We start from the raw sequence: 27,857 nt of genomic DNA, 5'->3' as shown, positions 1-27,857 counted from the left end.
TGTCTATGCCAACATAATAACTATCCATCTGGTCACTGAAGATGATGATATCAGGTTGTGATACTTAACATAATTATGAGAGAAGGATTCTGTCCTTGCAGTATATGGTTGTAAGATCCAATTTGGGCATAGCCTCTTGTCAGAGGAGAATGATGAAAATGTAAATGGCTTAAGTGGCCTGGATGATCATTACTGTTTTTAAGACAAACTGGAATAAAATGAACACCATCTGGTAACACTCTCATACAGCTGTAGCTTTCAGGCTCAAATTGGATAAGTCATTGGACCTTGAAGGTCTCAATAACACTACTAGTTTAAGTGACAACTTTTTCAATAATAGTAACTCATTATCACCCAGGGAAGCAATGTAGGATGTGAGTAGTGGAATATCTGAGCAAAGGAGGTCTTTTGCTGTAGGTCCCCTCGAGTACTCTCACAACTGTAGGATGTTGCCCAACTGGCTAGCTATCAACTTTGTCATGGGTTGAAAAAATAACTAATCATTAGGCATTTACTGAGCTGTATTTGTAGCTTTCGTCATTAAAACTAAGAAATTGGCTACTCACTTGTAGGGCCTAAAAAGGGATTCCTATTCCATTCACCACACCAGCTAGCTCATTGATTGAATGAGGCGGTGTGATTTTGTGGATTTGCTGCTCCATGATGAGAAGACAAGATCTGTAGCTGTTTGAAAAGATGGCTACCTTTACATTGCAGGCAGATAGACTGTCTGACACACTGGCTGTATTGTGTCTGTTAACAGGGGAATGAGAAGTGGTGCTCTGACCAACATTTGGAGGAGCATTGGGTACCATATTTGAGCTTCCCAAACTGTTGCTATTAGTGCCAGCTCCTGAATTGTTTGTGAGTATACATGACAGGGCTGTCTATCAGACCCCAAAGTGGATTAGCATACAATTTCCCTGACAGAGTGTTGTAATTGTAAGGCATTTTCATTTTAGTTAAAGCTATTGTTATTGTAGGGTTCCAAAAATTAAATTAGTTATAGTTATTAATTGTTAGCAATAAGTCAACCCATAAAGTTATTGTTATTGTTGTGTACTATTATTATTTGTTACTGTTATTGTTTTTGTATATAGCCATGGCATGCAAGAATTAGTTTGTAAAATTAAATCTGTAATAAGTAGGGCCAGTGTTAAAAGTAATTTTCCTCATTAAACTCTGCTCTGCATGGCTTCAGATTCTAAGCTGCAGGTGCATATACACTTTCAGAGACCTTAACCTATAAAGAGTGGCATCTTTTTCTATTACATTTTTTCTATGCTAAGTGCAAGATTCTAATTTGGTTACCATTTATGTAGGAGGCATTTTATATGTTTTACATTAATTTTAATTACGAGAGAAACTGTTTTTGTCATGCATGAATTGGAATACACAATGGAAAACTAGAGATGAGATAACTACCAAATGCATGTGTGTGTCTCACACATAATGTGTGAGAGCTGTGTGTCTGTGTATACACTTTGAGATTTAAAGTATTATGTTATGTAGAAATGTAGCTCACGGATCTAGATGGATTTTGAAGGCTAGAGCATTTTGCTAGGCAGGTGTCTACTTGTTGAGAAAAATGATCCATTGTATTGTACCCAACAAATCAAAGCATGCATGGTGCAATCTGTTGCAACCTACAATTATTTTAGTAGTAGAACGGCTAAGCAACAAATTTTGATGACATAGTTTGCTTTGTGATAAAAGCACCAAATTTTCTGTGGAAGTTGACTAAGAAATCATTTGAGATACAGTGCCACGTCAAAATCATTGCCTTTAGGTCATGTTTTGAAACTTTAATATAAGCCCATTTCTAGTTCATCGGGAAATCATACAATTGCATTCAAAATCTTTGTTTTTCCTTAAACAGCATGAATGTATCCCCAGTTTACAGGTGTAATCAGAAAATCTTTCAAAATGTGGTAAAACAATCTGTTTTTAAATACTTCTAATGGAGCCAATATTTCAGTGTTAAAAGTACAAGTATGATCCAATAGAAATAACATGCTACATATCTATGGCTTCATACACCATGATCCTCAGTGCTTCTTAACATGACAGGTTAATGAGCTGGATGGGCACCTCCCTTGATCAGCTTTTGGATATGACCATCCGTTGCTCATCTATTGAGATATATATAAAGTTTCAGTATATTTAATTATTGAGCCAGTTCAAAACACTTTATAGCTTCCCAATACATTTCTGTTGATTTTACTTTCTTTGGGTGTGATATGATTGATAATTTTAATAGCACTGTATCTAATACGAAATAGTATGAATTAAGCAGATGTTGTACCAAGTTTGGTGCTTTTATCAAAAAGTGAATGATTTTTTTCACTTAGCCATTCTACTATAGATACATTTTGAAGGTGTAACTAATATTTAAATAAATTATTCATGATCAGAAAGTGTTTAACTGTTTTGTACGAACTACTAATGACTGCTACGGCTTTTGTGGATAAGCTCTTAAGTATCCCCTATGTTCTTTATTTTTGACCTGGTAATTTGTTGACCTGCAAAAGTGCATTGCTATAAATTCATTGCCAGTGCAATAACTTTCCTACTGTTACAAAAAAGATTTTAGAATTCTTGTTATTATTATTAATTGTCGTGTTGGATTAAAATATTATTAGTTATTGTTTCGGTATTGTTAACAAAATTTTTAAGCTGCTACAAAAACTATTTTTGATTTAGTTATTGTTTAACAATTACAACATTATAAATAACTTCCAATCCTGAGTAAAGGCATGTGTGGCTACTGTTAGGGGTCTGGCTTCCAATTTACAAATACTGGGAACTGAGATGACAGTCTGCTTATCAAAAGGTCTGTGGATAGCGGTCCCAGTGAGCGATTGATTCCTTACATAGGATTAGGAAAAGCTTCCATTCCAACCTATCTGACTATGTCTTGTCTGCAGTTGTGCTCAGAACTCCTGGTAGGTGCTGAGTTTGAAGGAGTACATTTCTCTCCATGCACCACAACTATAAATACTTTGTTAGCTGAGACAACTTTGGTGATGCTGTCTCTCCCCATTCTGTTGATGTAGGCAACTGCTGAAGAAATGTCCAGTTGCAAAAGATTACTGACTTTTCCTTGGCATGTCTGAACTACCAATGTAGCAACTAGTACGTAGCTCTAGGCAATTGATGTGGAGAGATTGTTTAGTTGGGGACCAAATTCCATTGTACTGTATGTTGCTTCCCAACCTTGTAGGGAAACATCTGATGCTATTGTCATGGGGTATTAAGGTTCATCCATTCCAAGTGGTGATGTGGAGTTTCCACCACTAGTGAACAGCAAAATAGGGAGGCCATCTGCAAAGATGGAGTAGCTGCATTTAGTTTTCCTAAAAGCTGGGAGAATAGTTGGGCATGGCTGTTATAACAATAGCAGATGGTGAGCTTCATGCCGGATTTTCTTGATCTTCTCCCCTGGAAATTTAAGGTCCATAGTTATTGAGTTCACCATAATTCCCAGAAATTCTATTTCTTGGGATGGGTACAAAATCAATTTTATGAACCCAAGGTTCTCAGGAGGAACAATGTCAACTGGATGTGCTCCGTTAGTTTCTGCTTCAAACTTGCCATCAGAAGCATATCATCCATGCAAACTACAAGTTGGATGCCCAGAGATCTCAGCATCTCCACAGATGGTTCAAATATCTTTGTAAAGACCCTTGGAGCTGTACACAGACCAAAGAGAAGAGAATTAACTTGAAAAACTTCCTTCACAACTTTACAAGAAAGAGATGATGAAATCAAGGAGGTATTGGGATTTGGAAGCATCCTTTAGGTCCACCTTGGCCATCCAGCTGATGAGAACTTTGACTGTAGCCCCTCCATCTTGAAATGCTCAGATTTCACAAATCTGTTCAGTTGTTTCAAGTTGATGACGGGTCTCTGACCCTCATAATTCTTTGGTACTATGTATGTATTCAAGTACAGTAGGACCCCTTTGTTGAAGTTGGAATTTGACAGATAGCCTGCTTCTGCAGGAGAGACTGTATCTCTTCCTCCAGTATTGCTATGTTTTCTGTGGACAAGTGAGGACAGCAAAGGAAGAATTGTTGGTGGGGAGCAGACATGAGGGGAATGTGATAAACCTCTAGTACTGTCTGAAGTGGCCAATGGCGGTTGTGTTACGTTAGAGTCTTCCAATTTGACTTGAATAGGCTTATATATTCTGCCAGCAAAGGTCTGACTGGTCTGACAAATGGTCTCTGTCATTGGTAATATGCCTGGGGAAGTGAACTATGGGTAGACAAAGGATGGTATACTAAGTGGGCTGTGCCACTAGACTGACCTTTTGGCTTGGATTGTATGATGCCTTTTCAGTACCCTCTAGAGCATTCACTAGTATGACCTCTGATACCTGTTGATAGGGTGGTAGGTAAAAACCCTGTAACTCTGGTGTATTTTCTGACACCCTTTGTTCTTGTGTGCACCCTGGCATGTTTTGGGATGACTGTTGGGTGTTTTGAAAACTTGGCTTCCGATATGGTGGACCCTGGACACCTGATCTGAGTGTCCTTTACAACCCTTTGAACATTCATACTGCTTAAAACATTGATTTGTTCAATAACATATTGATATGGTTGGGAATGTTTTCCAGTGTTTTTGGGGTTTCTCTGACCCCTGCCCTTCTGTTGCCACCTTGCTTCTTCAAATAGACATATAAGGAGGAAGAGGATTACTTCAAATTCCTTGTCATATCCATGTGGTCCTTAACTCTGCTTGAGTGAGCAAGCAAGCAGAAAAGGGGCAGAATCATTCAACATGCCCTCATTGTCAAAAAGGGTGGTCAGCTCTCTGTTCATACACACTAAAGCTTTTCTGCGTTGCTGTATAGAGAAGTTGGCTGACACATTGTTCACATTGCCAATCAGTCTGAGGATTTGTTAGGCAGACTTTGGATTGGGAGTACTAGCTGAGGTTGATTCACCAGCTGATTCTAACAACTGATTCCAATCTGTTAACCAGTGGAATGGCTGCAATGTGGATGTGTGCTTGCATTCCAGCTAGACTCTTGTTGACTGTCTTAGCTGCTGGTGTCACCCTGGATTAAATAGTAGGGTCACCTTGGTGAAGGAGGGGTATCAGGAGTGGGTTGCTTTCTATTGATACTCTTCCTTTTGCGGGGTTCCAGGGAGCGTGGGGAAAGCATCTTAGCTGTAGTAGATTGGATTTTCCTCTTGTCACAATCAGCCAAGTCTGAGTCATCTGGTTTCCAGTATACCTGTTGGTCGTTCGTCTGAGAGCTCTCCCTAATCATGTTTTATGTCATTTAATCTCTTGCAAGGACTATCTAAACCAAAACAGCCAAGCTGTACAAAAAGAGTGCGGCCCCTAAAAAGGCCAAGGTGAAAAAGATGTGAAATCCTAGGTGGCAGCCAAGAAATGGCTCTGATGGTAGGTTAATGGAAAAAATTTTAATTACAACAATTCAGGAGAATTTGTTGCAATACAGCTTGGTTGTTTTGGTTTAGATATCACTTCTTTTTGTATTGCAAGCCACAAAGCTGGCCATAAACTGGCTTTGGTGCTTCCTTTTAACTTTTTTTTCTTTACTGCAGGAATTGTGGAACAAAGGAAGTGTATAGCTTTTGTATGATTAAATATTTGTATATTTAACATTGAATGATCATTATCATAATACTGTAGTTAATAAGGTAACTTTTTACATAACTGAACTGTAGATGAAATTCTCATTGGTTGTAGCTGAACTCTTTTCAGGGTGATTTGTTTCTGTATATAGCTGAACTCTCTACATGCAGGATGATTTGCTTCTAGCTGAACGTTCTACAGGGTGATTTGTTTAAAGCTGAACTCTCTACATGGTGGTTTCTTTGTAGCTGAACTCTCTACAAGGTGACTTGTTCTAGCTGAACTCTAGACAGGGTGATTTGTTTGCAACTGAACTCTCTACAAGATGATTTGTTTCTAGCTGATCTCTCTATAGTGTAACTTGATTGTAGCTGAACTCTCTACGGGATGGTTCCTTTGTAGCTGAACTCTCTACAGAGTGACTTGTTTCTAGCTGATTTCTCTACATGATGACTTGTTTCTATCTGAACTCTCTATAGGGTTATCTGTTTGTAATTGAACTCTCTACAGGATGGTTTCTTTGTAGCTGATCTCTCTACAGGGTGACTTATTTCTAGCTGATCTCTCTACAGGATGAACTTGTTTCTGTCTGAACTCTCTACAGATGATTTGTTTGCAGCTGAATTCTCTACATGGTGGTTTCTTTGTAGCTGAACTCTCTACAAGGTGATTTCTTCTAGCTAATCTCTATACATAGTGACTTGTATGTAGCTGAACTATCTGCAGGGTGATTTGTTTGTAGGTGAACTCTCTACAAGGTGATCCTTCTAGCTAATTTCTCTACAGGATGACTTTTTCTAGCTGACTTTTCTACAGGGTGAATTGTTTTTAGCTGAACTCTCTACAGGGTGATCTGTTCGTAGCTGAACTCTTTACAGGGTGATTTGTTTGTAGTTGAACTCTCTACATGGTGGTTTCTTTGTAACTGAACTCTCTATAAGGTGATGTCTTTTAGCTGATCTCTCTACTGGATGACTTGTTTCTAGCTGATCTCTCTATATAGAGTTATAACTTTCTCTATAGAGATAATTATAATTTGTTTGTATAGCTGAACTCTTTACAAGGTGGTTTTTTTGATTGGTTGCTAAACTCTCCAGCTACACGGTGACTTGTTTGTACTACAGAATTACTTGTTTGTAGCTGAACTCTCTACAGAGTGACTTACTTGTAGCTGAACATTGTATAAAGTAACTTGTTTGTAGCTGATCTAGATGAACTCTCTACTGGGTAGCTTTTTTCTAGCTGAACTCTCTACACAGTGACTTGTTTGTAGCTAAATTCTCTACAGAGTTACTTGTTGTAGCTGAACTCTCTACAGGGTGACTTGTTTATAGCTGAATTCTCTTCAGTGTGACTTATAATGTTCTGAATCTCTACAGCGACATATTTGTAGCTGAATTCTCTACAGGGTGACTTGCTTGTAACTGAATTGTCTATAAGATTAACTGTTTGTAGCTGAACTCCCTACAGAATAACTTGCAATGTAATATAATTATATAATCGAGTAAGTCATGAACATAGTTGAATGCTCTATTAGGGTGACTGTTCTATTAGAGTATCTCGATCTCGCATATGCTACACGTAGTTGGCTTTGGAATCATAACTCAGTGGTTTGCAATCCGATTCTTCTGCACTACTGCAAGGTCTTTCTATGATAATTATTCCAGCTACACACCGATTTTCAGCTCATTGCTCTAAGCGGTTTGTCTGGTAGGCGTGAAAACTAATAGTTTTTTTAATCATAAAAATCGATCGCGTAATTGTGACACAGGTTGGGTTTTGTGTCATATCTCGATGGCCTTTAATTGGATTCCTTTCAAACCACAAAAGGCACTCCTACGATAGTTACTCCATCTACATAGCAATTTTCAGCTCATTCCTTCAAGGGGGTTTACCCTGTGGGCGTGACAGACCTTCGACCTTATTTTACACAAATAATCGGTAATAACTCCGTGCATGTTTATTGGATTCCTACCAAACTTGGTACTGAGATTCGCCTTAATGAGCCCTTTAAGTGTGCCAAATTTCAGCCTGATGGGAACACGCATTCGTGTTTTTTGGCCGCTCGTATCTGGAAATGGCTGGAGCGATTTTCTTCAAATTTGCAATTTGGACTCCCCTATCTAGCCGGCACTACTGTAGCAAATTTGGTTTCAATCGGATAAGGGAATACGGAGCTACAAAGGTGTGAAAATCGCGTTTTCTTTCTGTTAATATACTCACGGTGTGGCGCGCCGAATTCTTGGGAAATACAGAAAATTAGGCCAAACACATTGATGTTAGAGGTCTAATTGATGTGTGCTCTGAGTATTCCGAAATGTAAGCAAAATTAGCTTATCTAAGGGAACAGCATAAAAGTATCTAAACTATCAAGTTGTCTATCCCAAATGCACAACCAAAACTAGTGCAATGAGCACACAGCTGCACACTTTAATAACAATATTTATGTCTTTTTGTACATACACTGGTGAATATGTCAATGTTTCCAAAATGCATAACATAATCTTCAATCATTGTAGACCAACACATTCCAGTGTGTACTAGCCACTAGTGGAATTGAGTCATTTGTAATATTCCTATATGCTGATGGTAGAATACATTGGACTACTGGTGATATTACTGGGGCTAATGGATTTGGTGGAAGTGAAGCTGTAGCTGGAATTAATGCTGGTGATGGTGTTAATTTTGCGAGCATAACTGGATCACTAACACCCAGAATTATTAATATTGCACAAACTAGTAATGTGGGTATTCCTGGAGTATGGATGTTTAAAGGTATACCGTATATGTATGTATGTATGTAGCTGTATATACATCTATGTATAGTACAGGACATTGTATTATACATTTGTAACTGGGCCTGCGAAAACAGGGCATGTGTACACAAACTACACCCTGTCACACTACAGGTGATATTGCAGTATTGGAACAGAATATTTTCATTCTGTAACTTACATCATAAAGCCAATTAAATGCTTACTAAGAGCTGAAAAATGAATTGCCATAGCATGGTGGCATGAAAAATTATGAGTGTTGGAAGTTTGAAAACATAAGCAAAAATCATGCACCCACATGCCCTATTTTCGCAGGCTCAGTCACATTTCTGTTCGTTTGGTCTAATCTTCTAAATTTATAAAAGCAGAGGAAGGAAAATTTGGCAAGTCATACGTTCAGTGCTATTAGTCTTCCAAGAATACCATACAATGACATCCTATCATATAACAACAGGTTTGCATATACAGGCTAACTTCTAAACAGTCCCCCTTCTTCTTTATTCATGATACAGTAACATAGTCAAACTGGTAGAATAGCGAAATGATGTATCAAAGTGTAGCTTAGTGATTTAATTAACATTTGGTATGTAAATTTTATTAGCCTGTAATTGATGCTGTGTTACCCAATAATTAATTCTGACTAATAATCTGCTGCAAAGTAATCTTACAGTGATTAATGACTTATTATCATACAGTATGATAGTCTTGCTGTACCTGCATGGGTAGTCTCAATATATTTGTTCTTAGCTTACTACTACTGGCATCTTTATTCGTCTTGGCATATTTGCTCATTTTGCTTAGATTTTGCCTCCAATTCAAGTTTCGAATCTAAAATTAGTATCATGAAGATTTGCTTTTGGAAACCAGCCTTGTATTATTGCCTTCATCGTGCTTTGACAATATTGGTTGTGTAAAATATAGCCCAGGTATGCTTTCAAAATTCCCTAAAATAGTCCTGATAAGTTTCTATGAAATTCTGAACTTATATTGTAAGTCTAAAGCAATGTTAGAATAGTTTCTGTAATACTAGTTATTTAAAAACTTAAAAATTTCAAAAGGAAGTAGGAGTTAATATACATGCTACAAAAAGTAAGGAAACAAGCTCAAAAATGTTACAGCTAAATGAGAGATGTTCCAGCAGTAAAAAGTAAGGAAACAAGATTAGACGACTACTTGCTAAAATGAGACACACTTTAATGCCTACTTTTGTCTAGCATCTTGAAATGAGACCATCAAATTAGCCAAAAGTAAGGATTAAAGTATGTCACATTTTAGCAAGTAGTCGTCTAATCTTGTTTCCTTACTTTTTACTGTTGGATCATTTCTCATTTCAGCTGTAACATTTTTGAGCTTGTTTCCTTACTTTTTGTATAGCGTGTATATCAACCCCTACTTCCTTTTGAAAATTTAAAAAAATTTTAAATAGCTATTTTTTGTTGTTGTTTTTTTTGTCTAGCTAGTTAGCTATATTATACTGTTTTTGTTTTCCACATAGTATAAATATCACTTGAAGCAGCTATCTTTACCTTCATATGCAATAAGCGTCTCTAAAATAATTATCGTCTTGTCTTTTTAAAAAGCTATTACAGCAACTGTTTAAGGCTTCAGCTGCACTTCTAATGGCCTAAATTTTGATGATTTTACTGTAAAACATCGCTGGAGAGTCCACCATTATATTAGAGTGGAACCCTTACTTTTAGAAGTCTGGATCCCAAAGCAGATCCGCCCCTCAAAGACATTATTAGCTGGCTACCTCACAAAAAGACGACTACCCAGCATTAACAAATGCTAGAGATAACTCCTTGGGTACTACACCCATTCACCCTCATCTTACGCACACGTATTCACACTTCATTAAAATCATGTGTTTAGGTTGTGGCACACGCCGCAACTATTAAGCGCCGCAATTATTAATTATCCTTCGAGAAGAACAAAGAAGCTGATGAATGATGAAAGCAAACAGTATGGTGCAGTGGACAGAACATGATCGGAACAACAGATTCGTGAATCTGACGTCATTACCTTGACTGTATGAAATTTCTGGAGCCGTACACCTACAGTAGTGGACAAAAAAATTTCCGTTCTGTTTACATTTTATGTTTTTGGTGAGGTGTTTCCATTTCGTAGCATTTCCGTTCTGCTAGCATTTTAATTATTGCTGAGAATGCGTGTTTTATCTACAGAGGAAGTGGAGTGAATGAAGAGTTGCTAATAAGTAAGCGAATACTAACTAATGCTAACACACTAATGTATGTGTACTGCATGTCTTTCTCTATGTAGAACACTACTGCTTACTGTTACAAGAGGTGAGGTTCACGGAAAGTAGCTGACTGCGACAAATGGCGAAGAAGACTTATAACCAACTGTTATATTGTTTATTAAATCATATTGTGTCTAGCAACAAGTATTCGAGCGAACTTTGCCTAAAATACTAGCACCTACACTATTACACTTTCCCCCTAATTAATGCGCACTACCTATCTGAACAGAAGGAATTTTGTTACTTTATTAACAGTGTGTCATCGATAAAAGTGAGTTAAAGTATATAAAAATATATCATACATTAATAATATAACTTTTAGAAAAGGAGACATTAGTAGAGATAGCAGCATCCTGGCTGGTTTTGCTTTCTGGCACATGGTGGCTTCATAGCAACAAACCTGTGATTAAAAAACAATAAAACTAATTGTTTAACAATTGTACTAACCTTCTGTAGGTGATATCACAGTTCTTTTATTCCGCTTAGTGTTATATTGGCTTGTTTAAGCTGACGCGAATGTTAAAATGCCAACTAGCTTCCATCCCACACTCTTGGAGTATTGTAGCAACAATTTTACTGGCCAATGGTGCACAGGTATTATTCATTGTCTCGAATAACTTGGCAATGGCTTGTACAATTGTTTGCAAATTTCACAAACGCTTCGAAAACGGTAAGACTGATGCTAGCATTTTTATTCTGTTCTGTAAGCGTTTTTTTAGCCTTCTATTGCACGGAACACCAATGGAACGGGAACTTTTTTTTCTCCGCTACTGTAGTGCTACCGGGTCTTATGGCAGGTAGGCAGGCAGATGAAATGTAGGTCAATTTCTAATTTTTTAAAACTCACTGTACATCGAAACATTCGACTTTTCACTTCGTTTACCCAAGGTACAGCATCATTATAACAGTACCAATGCATTCCAGGTGATTTTTTCGGGTAAAACTTATTGCAAGGCCATTTTTTGAGGTGCAAAAATCCACGAAACCATATGATTTCTTACCAACCCCTACTACACAGTACTATCATACTGTATGATACTAGTATGGATGCAGATAACAGTTAGCAAATGTAATGAACAGCCAACCAGATATACCATGGCTGCACAGGATTTTGCTGACATATACACCTGAACCCCGAGGGCTGCAGGCCGAAGGGGTAAGAGTGTATATATCAGCAAAATCCCAACGTGGTCATGGTATAAATGATATGGGCACACTTACCTGATAGGAGAAAAAACTTACCCCATTTGTTTTATACACTAGCATCTGATGATTTCAATTGCGTGGGAAAATAGCTCTCAAAACATTAATACTAAATTGTTGTGTTTCAAGAACTTTTGATTGTGGGGTTGATTATTGGGGTGTAAAATTTTTAATCCTAGGTTAAGCCTTCGCTATTGTGGCAGTAAGCAAGTAGACTTAGGAGTATAACCTACTCACCTAGATGTCCTATTCTTCTTGTTTCGTGGTCTGCTCAATGGCTGACAGGCCCTGTGCAGTTGGTTTGTAGAAATATGCATCCATACATTGCCCAATTGATTGTTTTAGAAATTATTTGTTTTAGAATGTAGTTTAGTTACTATCATATAATCTAAACTTACGTAGCAACTACATTGAGCCTTCCCTAATGTGCAAACTAAAACCCACAGTTCTTCCTCCTCACTTTCTTCTACAGTACCTTTAAGAAGCATGAAAATATCAAGCGTTGAGCTTATGGTCAGAGAATTCATGAGGTTGAGCATGCTTCTTCTACACCTATTATCATATCAGCAACAGGAGGGTTGGCTGATGAAGCTACTACATGCATCTGGCTTCCCTCTCATTGTGATGAATACTCTGTGATCCTGGGTTGGCTTCAATGTTGTCATGGATTCTCTCTGCGTCGATCAACCATTCAATGAATTCAAGGTGCACACTCATCCATTGGTGCTTACTCTAGGGTTTCACCACCAATGGATTTAGTGCAAGAGGAGTCCCGCTTGTCTGAATAATATACTGGTTGTGTTACTCTACTTTTTTTTGTCTCTTTCAGTTGTTCAGCATGCGCCATTCTTTTTGTGCTGGGGGTGGTAGGCAAGGACAGTCCATCAAGCCCAGGTTACAATAAAACACTCCATAAAATGAGTCAAAGCATTTCATATCTTTGAACTGGTTAGACATCAAAATTATGAACAAACTGTGTTCCCATAATATTTCCTGGGTAATATCTAGATATTGCCCCATTGAATATGCAAGTTAACCCCTGAGTGGCGTCTTTGAACGCCCATGCTAAAATGGTGTGTGTGTGTATATATATATCTAATCCAAAACAGCCAAGCTGTAAAAAAAGAGTGCGGCCCTGAGAAAGGCTATGGTGAAGAAAGATGTGAAATCCAAGGTGGCGGCCAAGAAATGGCTGTGATGGTAGGTTAATGGTAAAAATTTTAATAACGACAATTCAAGTGAATTTTGTGCCAAGACCAAGCGGCACCAAATTCACTGAATTGTTGTTATTAAAATTTTTAACATTAACCTACCATCACAGCCATTTCTTGGCCGCCACCTTGGATTTCACATCTTTTTTCACCATAGCCTTTCTCAGGGCCGCACTCTTTTTTTACAGCTTGGCTGTTTTGGATTAGATTTCACTTCTTTTTGTATTTGTATACCCCAAAGCCGGCCTATGGCCGGCTTTAGGGCTTTTTAACCTGTCATTTTTTCTTTACTACAGGAAGAAGAAAAGATGAAGCAGGGTGATTTCTTTGTAGCTGACCTCTCTGCAAGGTGATCCTTCTAGCTGATCCCTCCACTGGATGACTTGTTTGTAGCTGAACTCTCTACAGGGTGATTTGTTTGTAGCTGAACTCTCTACAAGGTAACTTCTTCTAGCTGATCTTTCTACAGGGTGATTTGTTTGTAGCTGAATTCTCTACAGGGCGATTTGTTTGCAGCTAAACTGCTGAACTCTCTACAATGTAACTTCTTCTAGCTAAACTCTCTAGGGTGGCTTGTTTCTAGCTGATCTCTCTACAGGGTGACTTGTTTGTAGCTGAACTCTCTACAAGGTGATTTGTTTGTAGCTGAACTCTCTACAAGGTAACTTCTTCTAGCTGATCTTTCTACAGGGTGATTTGTTTGTAGCTGAATTCTCTACAGGGAGATTTGTTTGCAGCTAAACTGCTGAATTCTCTACAATGTAACTTCTTCTAGCTAAACTCTCTACGGGTGGCTTGTTTCTAGCTGATCTCTCTACATTGTGACTTGTTTGTAGCTGAACTCTCTACAAGGTGATTTGTTTGTAGCTGAACTCTCTACAAGGTAACTTCTTCTAGCTGATCTTTCTACAGGGTGATTTGTTTGTAGCTGAATTCTCTACAGGGCAATTTGTTTGCAGCTGAACTCTCTACATGGTAGTTTCTTTGTAGCCGAACTCTCTAGAGTGTAACTTATTCTAGCTGAACTCTCTACGGGTGGCTTGTTTCTAGTTGATCTCTCTACAGTGTGACTTGTTTCTAGCTGAACTCTCTACAGGGTGATTTGTTTGTAGCTGAACTCTCTACAAGGTAACTTCTTCTAGCTGATCTTTTTACAGGGTAATTTGTTTGTAGCTGAATTCTCTACAGGGCGACTTGTTTGCAGCTGAACTCTCTACATGGTAGTTTCTTTGTAGCTGAACTCTCTACAATGTAACTTCTTCTAGCTGAACTCTCTACATGGTGACTTGTTTGTAGCTGAACTCTCTACAGGGTGATTTATTTGTAGCTGAACTCTCTACAAGGTAACTTCTTCTAGCTGACCTTTCTAGAGGGTGATTTGTTTGTAGCTGAATTCTCTACTGGGCGATTTGTTTGCAGCTGAACTCTCTACATGATAGCTTCTTTGTAGCTGAACTCTCTACAATGTAACTTCTTCTAGCTGAACTCTCTACGGGTGGCTTGTTTCTAGCTGATCTCTCTACAGGGTGATTTATTTGTAGCTGAACTCTCTACAAGGTTACTTCTTCTAGCTGACCTTTCTACAGGGTGATTTGTTTGTAGCTGAATTCTCTACGTGGTAGTTTCTTTGTATCTGAACTCTCTACAATGTAACTTCTTCTAGCTGAACTCTCTACAGGATGACTTGTTTCTAGCTGATCTCTCTACAGGGTGACTTGTTTCTAGCTGATCTCTCTACAGGGTGACTTGTTTGTAGCTGAACTCTCTACAGGGTGATTTGTTTGTAGCTGAACTCTCTACAAGGTAACTTCTTCTAGCTGACCGTTCTACAGGGTGATTTGTTTGTAGCTGAATTCTCTACATGGTAGTTTCTTTGTAGCTGAACTCTCTACAATGTAACTTCTTCTAGCTGAACTCTCTCTAGGATGACTTGTTTCTAGCTGATCTCTCTACAGGGTGACTTGTTTGTAGCTGAACTCTCTACAGGGTGATTTGTTTGTAGCTGAACTCTCTACAAGGTAACTTCTTCTAGCTGAACTCTCGACTGGTGGCTTGTTTCTAGCTGATCTCTCTACAGGGTGACTTGTTTCTAGCTGAACTCTATACAGGGTGATTTGTTTGTAGCTGAACTCTCTACAAGGTAACTTCTTCTAGCTGACCTTTCTACAGGGCAATTTGTTTGTAGCTGAATTCTCTACAGGGCGATTTGTTTGCAGCTGAACTCTCTATATGGTAGTTTCTTTGTAGCTGAACTCTCTACAGGGTGATTTGTTTGTAGCTGAACTCTCTACAAGGTAACGTTTTCTAGCTGATCTTTCTACAGGGTGATTTGTTTGTAGCTGAATTCTCTACAGGGTGATTTATTTGCAGCTGAACTCTCTACATGGTAGTTTCTTTGTAGCTGAACTCTCTACAACGTAACTTCTTCTAGCTGAACTCTCTACAGGATGACTTGTTTCTAGCTGATCTCTCAACAGGGTGACTTGTTTGTAGCTAAACTTTCTACAGGGTGATTTGTTTGTAACTGAATTCTCTATAGGGCGATTTGTTTGCAACTGAACTCTCTACATGGTAGTTTCTTTGTAGCTGAATTCTCTACAATGTAACTTCTTCTAGCTGAACTCTCTACATGGTGACTTGTTTGTAGCTGAACTCTCTACAGGGTGATTTGTTTGTAGCTGAACTCTCTACAGGGGGATTTGTTTGCAGCTGAACTCTCTATATGGTAGTTTCTTTGTAGCTGAACTCTCTACATGGTGATTTGTTTGTAGCTGAACTCTCTACAAGGTAACTTCTTCTAGCTGATCTTTCTACAGGGTGATTTGTTTGTAGCTGAATTCTCTACAGGGCGATTTATTTGCAGCTGAACTCTCTACATGGTAGTTTCTTTGTAGCTGAACTCTGTACAACGTAAGCTGAACTCTCTACAGGATGACTTGTTTCTAGCTGATCTCTCTACAGGGTGACTTGTTTCTAGCTGAACTTTCTACAGGGTGATTTGTTTGTAGCTGAACTCTCTACAAGGTAACTTCTTCTAGCTGACCTTTCTACAGGGTGATTTGTTTGTAGCTGAATTCTCTACTGGGCGATTTGTTTGCAGCTGAACTCTCTACATGGTAGTTTCTTTGTAGCTGAATTCTCTACAATGTAACTTCTTCTAGCTGAACTCTCTACAGGATGACTTGTTTCTAGCTGATCTCTCTACAGGGTGACTTGTTTGTAGCTGAACTCTCTACAGGGTGATTTGTTTGTAGCTGAACTCTCTACAAGGTAACTTCTTCTAGCTGATCTTTTTACAGGGTAATTTGTTTGTAGCTGAATTCTCTACAGGGCGATTTGTTTGCAGCTGAACTCTCTATATGGTAGTTTCTTTGTAGCTGAACTCTCTACAGGTTGATTTGTTTGTAGCTGAACTCTCTACAAGGTAACTTCTTCTAGCTGATCTACTTTTCTACAGGGTGATTTGTTTGTAGCTGAATTCTCTACAGGGCGATTTGTTTGCAGCTGAACTCTCTATATGGTAGTTTCTTTGTAGCTGAACTCTCTACAGGGTGATTTGTTTGTAGCTGAACTCTCTACAAGGTAACGTTTTCTAGCTGATCTTTCTACAGGGTGATTTGTTTGTAGCTGAATTCTCTACAGGGTGATTTATTTGCAGCTGAACTCTCTACATGGTAGTTTCTTTGTAGCTGAACTCTCTACAACGTAACTTCTTCTAGCTGAACTCTCTACAGGATGACTTGTTTCTAGCTGATCTCTCAACAGGGTGACTTGTTTGTAGCTAAACTTTCTACAGGGTGATTTGTTTGTAGCTGAATTCTCTATAGGGCGATTTGTTTGCAACTGAAATCTCTACATGGTAGTTTCTTTGTAGCTGAATTCTCTACAATGTAACTTCTTCTAGCTGAACTCTCTGCATGGTGACTTGTTTGTAGCTTAACTCTCTACAGGGTGATTTGTTTGTAGCTGAACTCTCTACAGGGGGATTTGTTTGCAGCTGAACTCTCTATATGGTAGTTTCTTTGTAGCTGAACTCTCTACAGGGTGATTTGTTTGTAGCTGAACTCTCTACAAGGTAACTTCTTCTAGCTGATCTTTCTACAGGGTGATTTGTTTGTAGCTGAATTCTCTACAGGGCGATTTATTTGCAGCTGAACTCTCTACATGGTAGTTTCTTTGTAGCTGAACTCTGTACAACGTAACTTCTTCTAGCTGAACTCTCTACAAGATGACTTGTTTCTAGCTGATCTCTCTACAGGGTGACTTGTTTCTAGCTGAACTTTCTACAGGGTGATTTGTTTGTAGCTGAACTCTCTACAAGGTAACTTCTTCTAGCTGACCTTTCTACAGGGTGATTTGTTTGTAGCTGAATTCTCTACAGGGCGATTTGTTTGCAGCTGAACTCTCTACATGGTAGTTTCTTTGTAGCTGAATTCTCTACAATGTAACTTCTTCTAGCTGAACTCTCTACAGGATGACTTGTTTCTAGCTGATCTCTCTACAGGGTGACTTGTTTGTAGCTGAACTCTCTACAGGGTGATTTGTTTGTAGCTGAACTCTCTACAAGGTAACTTCTTCTAGCTGATCTTTTTACAGGGTAATTTGTTTGTAGCTGAATTCTCTACAGGGCGATTTGTTTGCAGCTGAACTCTCTATATGGTAGTTTCTTTGTAGCTGAACTCTCTACAGGGTGATTTGTTTGTAGCTGAACTCTCTACAAGGTAACTTCTTCTAGCTGATCTACTTTTCTACAGGGTGATTTGTTTGTAGCTGAATTCTCTACAGGGGGATTTGTTTGCAGCTGAACTCTCTATATGGTAGTTTCTTTGTAGCTGAACTCTCTACAGGTTGATTTGTTTGTAGCTGAACTCTCTACAAGGTAACTTCTTCTAGCTGATCTTTCTACAGGGTGATTTGTTTGTAGCTGAATTCTCTACAGGGCGATTTATTTGCAGCTGAACTCTCTACATGGTAGTTTCTTTGTAGCTGAGCTCTGTACAACGTAACTTATTCTAGCTGAACTCTCTACAGGATGACTTGTTTCTAGCTGATCTCTCTACAGGGTGACTTGTTTGTAGCTGGACTTTCTACAGGGTGATTTGTTTGTAGCTGAACTCTCTACAAGGTAACTTCTTCTAGCTGATCTTTCTACAGGGTGATTTGTTTGTAGTTGAATTCTCTACAGGTGATTTGTTTGCAGCTGAACTCTTTTACATGGTGGTTTCTTTGTAGCTGAACTCTCTACAAAGTGACTTCTTCTAGCTGATCTATCTACAGGATGACTTGTTTCTAACTGAACTCTCTACAGTGTGATCTGTTAATAGCGGAACTTTCTACTGGGTGATTTGTTTGCAGCTAAACTCTTTGCATGATTGTTTCTTTGTAACTGAACTCTCTACAAGGTGACTTCTTCTAGCTGATCTCTCTACAGGATGACTTGTTTCTAACTGAACTCTCTACAGTGTGATCTGTTCATAGCGGAACTTTTTACTGGGTGATTTGTTTGTAGCTAAACTCTTTGCATGATTGTTTCTTTGTAAATGAACTCTCTACAAGGTAACTGATCTCTCTACAGGGCAATTTGTTTGTAGCTGAATTCTCTACAGGGTGATTTATTTGAGCTGAACTCTCTACATGATGGCTTATTTGTAGCTGAACTCTCTATTAGGTACCTTCTTCTAGCTGATCTGACTAAAGGGTGACTTGTTTGTAGCTGAATTCCCTACAGAATAACTTACAATGTAATATAACTGAGTAAATTATAAATGCAGCTGAATGCTTTATTAGGGTGACTGTTCTATTAGAGTATCTCGATCTCGCATTTGCTACACCTAGTTGCCTTTCGAATCATAACTCAGTGATTTGTAATCCGATTCTTCTGTACTACTGCAAGGACTTTCTATGATGATTATTCCAGCTACATACTCATTTTCAGCTCGTTGCTCTAAGCGGTTTGCCTGGTAGATACGAAAATTAATAGTTTTTTTATTCATAAAAATCGATCGCGTAATTTTGACACAGGTTGGGTTTCGTGTCATATTTCCGTGGTCTTTATCCCGATTCCTTTCAAATCACAAAAAGGCACTCCTACGATGGTTGCTCCATCTACATATCAATTTTCAACTGATTCCTCCAAGGCGTTTACCCTGTAGGCGTGACAGACCTTCGACCTTATTTTACGCAAATAATCGGTCATAACTCCGTGAATGTTCATCGGATTTCTACCAAAGTTGGTACGGAGATCCGCCTTAATGAGCCCTTTAAGTGTGCCAAATTTCAGCCAAATCCGAGCACGCATTCGTGTTTTATGACGAATTTTGCGAAGTGTGCGAAATGAAGAAGATGAAGAAGAAAAAAACGAAGAAATTAAAACGAAATTTTGTTCGCTCGTATCTCGGAAATGGCTGGAGCGATTTTCTTCAAATTTGGTATATAGACTCCCCTAACTGGGCGGCACGTCTCTATCAAATTTGGTTCCAATCGGATAAGGGATCACAGAGCTACATAGGTGTGAAAATTGCGTTTTCTTTCTTCCTGTTAATATACTCACGGTGTGGCGCGCCGGCTTCTTAGGCCGCACGACACACTATCGTGTGTCTTGATATATACAAGTATAAGAAAAAATTAGGAATTTTAAATTAGAGTAGGGACAGTGTATAGTACTGCAATAAAAAGTACTGAAACAAGCTGGATCGGAGTAGTACGTAATGTCCAAAGACTGTAAAACAATAAGAAGTAAATATTCCTACTGTGCTACACTCAATGCACAGGTAGGGATGTTCACTTCTTATTGTTTTATAGTATTTGTACATTACGTACTACTCCAATCCAGCTTGTTTCAGTAATTTTTATTGCAGCACTATACACTGTCCCTACTCTAATTTAAAATTCCTATTTTTTCTTATACTTGTTTGTGAAGATTTTTTGCAAGCTCATGACCACTAAATAGCCTGCTTTTTACAAAACCAGTCACAATATTTTAAAAGAGTTAATCACAGCACTATTATACTAGATTATGACTCATACAATAACAACTGATCAGTGGGCGTGGCTCTACATATGCCTGCAGACAATAATGGATGTGGATTCGTGCATACCTACAGACTGATGAATGGGTGTGGTTACCATATGTCTACAGACAGTAATTTACATAAGTGGGCATGGCTCATGAAAGAAGCAGGCTATGCTATGACATGTAGTAACACATCCACATTTAATTTAGCATGTAGGCTCAGATTCGAATAATCTGTAAAGCAGGACCTGGATGACCCGACTCAGTTTAACATTGTTACTAAATAAACTATATTTATTGACTTACACATTGCTATATAGTTCACCGCGAGTTGCTCTCACTAATTGATATCAACAGCGAGTCACATACGCGTATGTTCAAATAGTTTGGTATAACCAGCGACCACGTGTATTCGAATAGTTTGATGCAATATACACTGGTAGATGGAAGCTGTACTGTAGTCTATTAACACTCGGGGGTAAAACCTTGATTGATGACCATGGTAAAGACAATAGCGTAAGCATTGTATGTTTATCAATGTACCAAAGGTTTTTCTTAAGCGAGCTAGAAACGTTTCTGCAAAACAATTTGGGCTGTAGCTGTAGTCAGTTTTCCGTTACGCTTGACTGAAGGCAGGCAGCCAGACAGGCAGGCAGACAGGCAGGCAGGCAGGCAGGCAGGCAGGCAGGCAGGCAGGCAGTAGAAAATTCCGTTGAATAATGTTTTTTTAAATTCTGTAGCAACTTGACGGAAACATTTCGGGTCGATCTGAAGACACTTTTGGGCTTGGTTTTATCCAACCATACTGTCATGTTGTTGTGAGGAAAATTGAGGCAGGTTTTTGGGTTATATTATATCTAATCAAGCTGTAAAAAAAGGTGCGACCCCTAAAAGGCCATGGTGAAAATTGATGTGAAATCCAAGGTGGTGACTAGGAAATGGCTGTGATGGTACGTTAATGGTAAAAATTTTAATAACGACAATTCATGTGAATTTGTGTTTCGGCACCAAATTCACCTGAATTGTTGTTATTAAATTTTTTACCATTAACGCACCATCACAGCCATTTCTTGGCCGCAACCTTGGATTTCACATCTTTTTTCCCCATGACCTTTTAGGGGCCGCACCTTTTTTTACAGCTTGGCTGTTTTTGATTAGATATCACTTCTTTTTGTATTTGTATACCCCAAAGCCAGCCATAGGCCAGCTTTGGGGCTTTTTTAACTTATCCTTTTTTTTACCACAGGAAGAATAAAAAGACAAAGCAGATTTTTAATACTTCAACTGTTTTTGATTTTATCAGTAATTATACAAATTATATACATATATTTATTACATATCTATTATTCCCTACTGGATAACATGTTTGCAGCTGCTAAGAGACTTAAAATTTATTGTAGCTGAACTCTCTGCAGGGTGATTGCTTGTAGCTGAACTCTACACAGGATCCTCTCTAGAGGGTGAATTGTTTCTAGCTGATCTCTTTACAGGGTGATTTGTTTGTAGCTGAACTCTCTACAGGGTGATTTGTTTCTGCTGATCTCTCTACAGTGTGATTTGTTTGTAGTTGAACTGTCTACAGGGTGATTTTCTTGTAGCTGAACTCTCTACAGGATGATTTCTTTGTAGCTGGTCTCTACAAGGTGACTTGTTTCTAGCTGATCTCTCTATAGGGTAACTTGTTTCTAGCTGAACTCTCTACAGAGTGGGATCTTTGTAGCTGAAGTGTCTACAAGGTGACTTCTTCTAGCTGATCTCTCTGTAGGGTGACCTGATCTCTCTGCAGGGTGATTTTTATCTTGCTGAACTCTCTACAGGATGATTTGTTTGTATCATAACTATCTACAGGATGATTTTTTTATACCTGAACTTTCTACAGGGTAATTTGTTTGTAGCTGAACTCTCTACAGGGTGATCTGATCTCTCTACAGGGGGTGATTTGTTTGTAACTGATATCTCTACAGGTAGATTTGTTTGTAAGTGAACTCTCTACAAGGTGATTTGTTTGTAGCTGATTTCTCTACAGGGTAATTTGTTTGTAGCTTAGCTCTCTACAAGGTGATTTGTTTGTAGCTGAATGCTCTACAGGGTGATTTTTAATTTTTGTAGCTGAACTCTCTACACAGTGATTTGTTTCTAGCAGATCTCTCTACAGGGTGATTTTTTTGTAGCTGAACTCTCTACAGGGTGATTTGTTTGTAGCTGATCTCTCTACAGGGTGATTTGGTTGTAGCTGATCTCTCCACAGTGGCTGATTTGTTTGTAACTGAAACCTCTACAGGTTGATTTGTTTGTAGCTGAAGTCTCTACAAGGTGTTTTGTTTGTAGCTGATCTCTCTACAGGGTAATTTGTTTGTAGCTGAACTCACTTCAAGGTGATTTGTTTATAGCTGATCTCTCTACAGGGTGATTTGTTTGTAGCTGAACTCTCTACAGGGTGATTTGCTTGTAACTGAATTCCCTATATTGTGTCTAGTTTATAGCTGACCTCTGTACAGGGTGATTTGTTTGTAGCTGAACTCTCTACACAGTGATTTGTTTGTAGCTGATCTTTCTACAGGATGGTTTCTTTGTCACTGAACCCTCTGCAAGGTGTCTTGTTTCTAGCTGATCTATCTACAGGGTGACTTCCTCTAGCTGATCTCTCTACAAGGTGACTTCCTCTAGCTGATCTCTCTACAGCGTGACTTGAATCTAGCTGAACTATCTACAGGATAATCTGTTTGTACTGTAGCTGAAATCTCTATAGGGTGACTTGTTTCTAGCTGATCTCTCTGTAGGGTAACTTGTTTCTAGCTGAAGTCTCTACAGAGTGGGTTCTTTGTAGCTAAAGTGTCTACAAGGTGCATGACTTCTTCTAGCTGAGCTCTCTATAGGGTGACTTGATCTCAATGTAGGGTGACTTGATCTCTATGTAGGGTGACTTTTATCTAGCTGAACTCTCTACAGGGTGATTTGATTGTAGCTGAACTCTCTACAGGGTAATTTACTTGCAGCTGAACTCTATGCAGGGTGATTTGTTTGTAGCTGAACTCTCTACAGGATGGTTTCTTTGTAGCTGAACTCTCTACAAGGTGACTTGCTTCTAGCTGATCTCTCTAGACGGTGACTTCTTCTAGCTGACCTCTCTACAGGGTGACTTGTATAGCTGAACTCTCTACAGGGTGATCTGTTCATAGCTGAACTCTCTACAGGGTGATTAATTTGTTTGTAACTGAAATCTCTTGTTTCAAACTTATCTCACTGTAGGGTAACTTGTTTGTAGCTGAATTCTCTACAGGATGGTTTCTTTGTAGCTGAACTCTCTACAGAGCGATTTTTTGTTGTAGCTAAACTCTATATAGGATGATTTGTTTGTACCTGAACTTTCTACAGGGTGATTTGTTTATAGCTGAATGCTCTGCAGGGTGATTTGTTTGTAGTTGATCTCTCTACAGGGTTTCTTTGCAGCTGAGATCTCTACAGGGTGATTTCTTATAGCTGAGCTCTCTCTTGGTTCTAGCTGATCTCTCTACAGAGTAACTTGTTTGTATAGCTGAACTCTTTACAGGGTAGTTTTTTGGTTGCTGAACTCTCTACACGGTGACTTGTTTGTAGCAAACTTCTCTACAAAGTTACTTGTTTGTAGCTGAATTCTCTTCAGAGTGACTTACTTGTAACTGAACATTGTATAAACTATAAAGTGACTTGTCTGTAGCTGAACTTTCTACAGGGTTACTTGTTTGCAGCTAGTCTCTATAGGGTAACTTGTTTGTGTAGATGAACTCTCTACAGGGTAGTTTCTTTAGTCTGGTGATAGTAGGGCCACCCAATTTTTGATTCAGGAGGTTGCCATTGATGTTCAACGTGGCAATGCTGCTTCTGTAATGGCAACAATACCATCATCCCAGGACTGGGTAGAGTTTGCCTCTCTGCCCACTGTTTAAGTGTTTATTTATATTATCATTGTCAAAAAAAAAAAAAAAAGTTTCTTTGTAACTGAACTTTCTCCACAGTGACTTATTTGTAGCTGAATTCTCTAGAGAGTGTAGCCGAACTCTCTACAGGGTGCATGACTTGTTTATAGCTGAACTCTCTTCAGTGTGACTTGTAATGTTCTGAATCACTACAGCGATATATTTGTAGCTGAACTCTCTATAGTATGACTTGCTTCTTGCTGAACTGTCTATAAGATTAACTTTTTGCAGCTGAACTCCCTACAGAATAACTTGCAATGCAATAGAATTCTATAATGGAGATAAATTAATTGAATTCTTTGTTAGGGTGACTGTTCTATTAGAGTATCTCGATCTCGCATTTACTACACAGAGTTGGCTTTTGAATCATAACTCAGTGGTTTGTAATCCGATTCTTCTGTACTACTGCAAGGACTTTCTATGAAGATTACTCCAGCTATACACTGATTTTAGCTCATTGCTCTAAGCGGTTTGCCTAGTAGGTGTAAAAACTAATACTTTTTTATTCATAAAATCGATTGCATAATTGTGACACAGGTTGGGTTTTGTGTCATATCTCTATGGTCTTTATCTCAATTCCTTTCAAACCACCAAAAGGCACTCCTACGATGTTTACTCCATCTACATAGCAATTTTCAACTCATTCCATGAAACGGTTTACCCTGTAGGCGTGACAACAAATCGATCTTGTTTTACGCAAATAATCAGTCATAACTCTCAAACAATTCATCGGATTTGCACCAAATTTGATGCTAGGATTTACCTTTGGACTCCCTTTTTGTGTGCCAAATTTCAAGGCAATCGAAGGACACATTTGTGTTTTATAGCAATTTTTGCAAGTGTGCAAAAACACGAAGAAAGAAAAAAAAACGAAAAAAAGTCGAAACTTTGGCAGCTTGTATCTCAGAAATGGCTACGGCAATTTCCTTCAAATTTGGAATGTAGACTCCCCTGGCTGGTGGAAAACTCTGTAGCAAATTAGGTTCCAATTGAATAAGGGATCACCGAAATACAAAGGTGTGAAAACGATGTTTTCTTTTTTCCTGTCAATATACTCACAGTGTGGCGCACCGGGCCACACGACACACTATCATGTGTCTTGATCACGGATCGCCCCCACATCTTCGATGTCCCTACTATACAGAACTATTGTACTGTATGATATATATAAAAGTATGTTCAGTTCTCATACTTGATGGCTTCCATTATGTATAAAAATTAGCCAGCCATACTACATAATATGTGACCGGATTTGCGAAAAGGTACCTTTTCCACACATTTGACATACCAGCAAACAAAATGATGTAACATTTGACCCCTTATACCGATTAACTTGCTTGTAGTATCAACATGTAGCCAGATACTGTAGCTACATTCAGTGAAAATTTCAAGCAATTATATGCCATGATCAAAAAGTTAAGAAGCTTTAACGTCCAAAAAATGGGTCAAATTTTGTGTGTGTAAAAGGTACCTTTTCGCAAATCCAGTCACATATGTATTTATTTATGCAAGTACTCAAAAAAATTTTGCATTTTCAACTAAAGTAGGGACTATAGCACATCGATAAAAAGTACTGAAACAAACTGGAGTAGTACAAGATATTAATTTACAGTAAAACAATAAGAAGTGTTATATTCCTACTGTGCTCAAGATACCATAATGGAAATGCACAGTAGGGATACAACACTCCTTATGGCTTTACTGTGATTTAATATCATGCACTACTCCAGCTTGTTTCAGTACTTTTTATCGATGTGCTATAGTCCCTACTCTAGTTAAAAATTCCAAATTTTTTGTATACTTGTTTGTTAACTTTTCTTGTAAATAATAATTATTGTGACTGGTGAACCCTTGCATACCGCATCAAAAGAAAGAAATAGTGCTATATGCCCCAGTTATATCAATTATCATCTGAAAAGTGAAGTATCCATTACACTTCATTGTCAGCTAAAAAGTGAAGTATCCATCATGTTTCGTTGTCAGCTATTACGCAGTAGTACAAATCAAGAAGTATTTGAAAAACACCTCTATAATCAAAGTAGCCACTATGAAAAATATGGATGATTTCCATTACGAAGGGAAGCCATCACATGCTACCACAAAGATGACAATTTCCCTCAAAGATGAATGGGACTCAAAGTAGGACACTGGTAAGTTCATGAAAAATGCATTGTACTGTACGTACTACGGTATGCCAAAAGGCACCTCTTGTTTTAAACAGTGAAAAAATCAAGCCTGCATAGCCTTAACCATTATCGAGTTACACTTCTCTGAAAGAATCAGTCAGTTACTCAGTCAGTCAGTCAGTCAGTTACTTGTCTGTCAGTCACTATAAAATTTCATTAACCCATTAATGGCTACTGCCGCCATATGGCGGCATGGCGGCATGGCATCATAATTCACTCATAAAATAAACTTTAGATTCGCTATAACTTGTAAAATGTATTTCATAAAAAGATGTGCTAGTACTGAAACAGACATGCCCATAGAGGTCCCGTTTCTGGGATAACTGGATCCTTCCCGGACTAGTGCGCGTTTGTTGTGTAATAGCGTAAAGTGTAACCTGTTATAATAGGCACATTAAATCATTCTTCGAATTAAAATCCACTAGCTGATAACAAAGAAGGTGTTATACATCGATGGAGAGAGGTAAAGTCGACAGTCAGCTGCATTATCCCAGACGTGGCATGGTGGACACGAGTGCAGATACGCATGCGCAATAGTAGAAATGGGACAAATCACAAAGAAACCGGCTGTGGAATGGATCGCATTGTAAGTAAACTGTATAAAATAGTTCTTTTGAGTGTAATACGCCTTAGCAAATAGCTACAGTAGTTTGGATTCCATTGTTTGTTCGGGCTGGTTTTTACCGAAGTTTAGATTTTGTTGTCTAATAACTTCATTGTGATTACTGTTATGCAAACAAAAACAACACAGTCGACCTCCTTAGTTTATAGCGAGTATTTAGATATATGGTTACTAAGTAGTTCTGTGTACTAGACAGTTAGTATGGTGTGATTCGGCAATTCGGCCAGGGGTCCTGGAGAATTTGGCTGTCAATGGGTTAAATATATATTTTTAAACTGTAGGAACTTGTTGAAAGCGTTTTGGGTTAATATGAAGGCTTTTTTGGGCTTACTTTTCCTTACCAAAACTGCTTCACCGTCATCAGGAAAAACTGAGGCTGGTTTTTGGGTGATGCTTTTTCATGGGCCACACCCACACCTTCGCTACTATACACTACTATTGATTTATAATTAAAGTTGTGGAGCATGATGTTAATTACTCACTCTCTGTCAAAGTTTCTCTACATACATGTACATACAATACAGTATTTACAGCAGAATTTTTTTTTTAACCACAGCATCACAACCACCACAACCACCCAGCAATCTTATGGTCTCAACTACAACATCTTCTACAATTACATTTAGCTGGGATGCTTTGGATAATAATGTAAGAATCACTTCTTACATTATCACATGTTCAGAAGGAAACAGTTTTACAGTAAGTACTATGTATAATTATAGCTGAAAGTATGTTATACACACTTGTAACTGTACAAGGAAAAATTAGGAATTTTAAGTTTAATTAGGGATCATGGCCATAAAAAGTAGGTAAACAAGGGAGGTTGCCTATACTTGCAGATATACTAGTGGACATTTAATCCCTAGTTCAGTCTATACCCTAGATTGAATCAGAGAATAAATGCCCACTATCTGCAGGTGTAGGCAACCTTCCTTGTTATCACTACTTTTTAAGGCTATGATACGTAATTAAACTTAATACAGTGGAACCCCTCTAATACAGACACCATTGGGGAAATGA

General features: G+C 38.4%; 1 protein-coding gene across 2 annotated transcripts in view; it reads left to right on the top strand.

The window, feature by feature from the left end:
* LOC136265857 (uncharacterized) overlaps nt 1-27,857 on the top strand; it is a 425,715-nt gene that overhangs the window by 367,494 nt on the left and 30,364 nt on the right. The window contains exons 79-81 of one of the 2 annotated variants that reach the window (XM_066060798.1): nt 8,133-8,388; nt 26,641-26,801; nt 27,394-27,536. In XM_066060798.1, the coding sequence (XP_065916870.1) occupies nt 8,133-8,388; nt 26,641-26,801; nt 27,394-27,489 (513 nt within the window). In that variant the 3' untranslated portion in view covers nt 27,490-27,536. The remainder of the gene's footprint in view (nt 1-8,132; nt 8,389-26,640; nt 26,802-27,393; nt 27,537-27,857) is intronic. The other variant, XM_066060794.1, reaches the window with a different exon arrangement.

The sequence above is a fragment of the Dysidea avara genome, chromosome 1 (genome assembly GCF_963678975.1).
Source record: "Dysidea avara chromosome 1, odDysAvar1.4, whole genome shotgun sequence".
Lineage (NCBI taxonomy): Eukaryota > Metazoa > Porifera > Demospongiae > Dictyoceratida > Dysideidae > Dysidea > Dysidea avara.
This window is presented reverse-complemented; position numbering and strand designations above follow the sequence as displayed.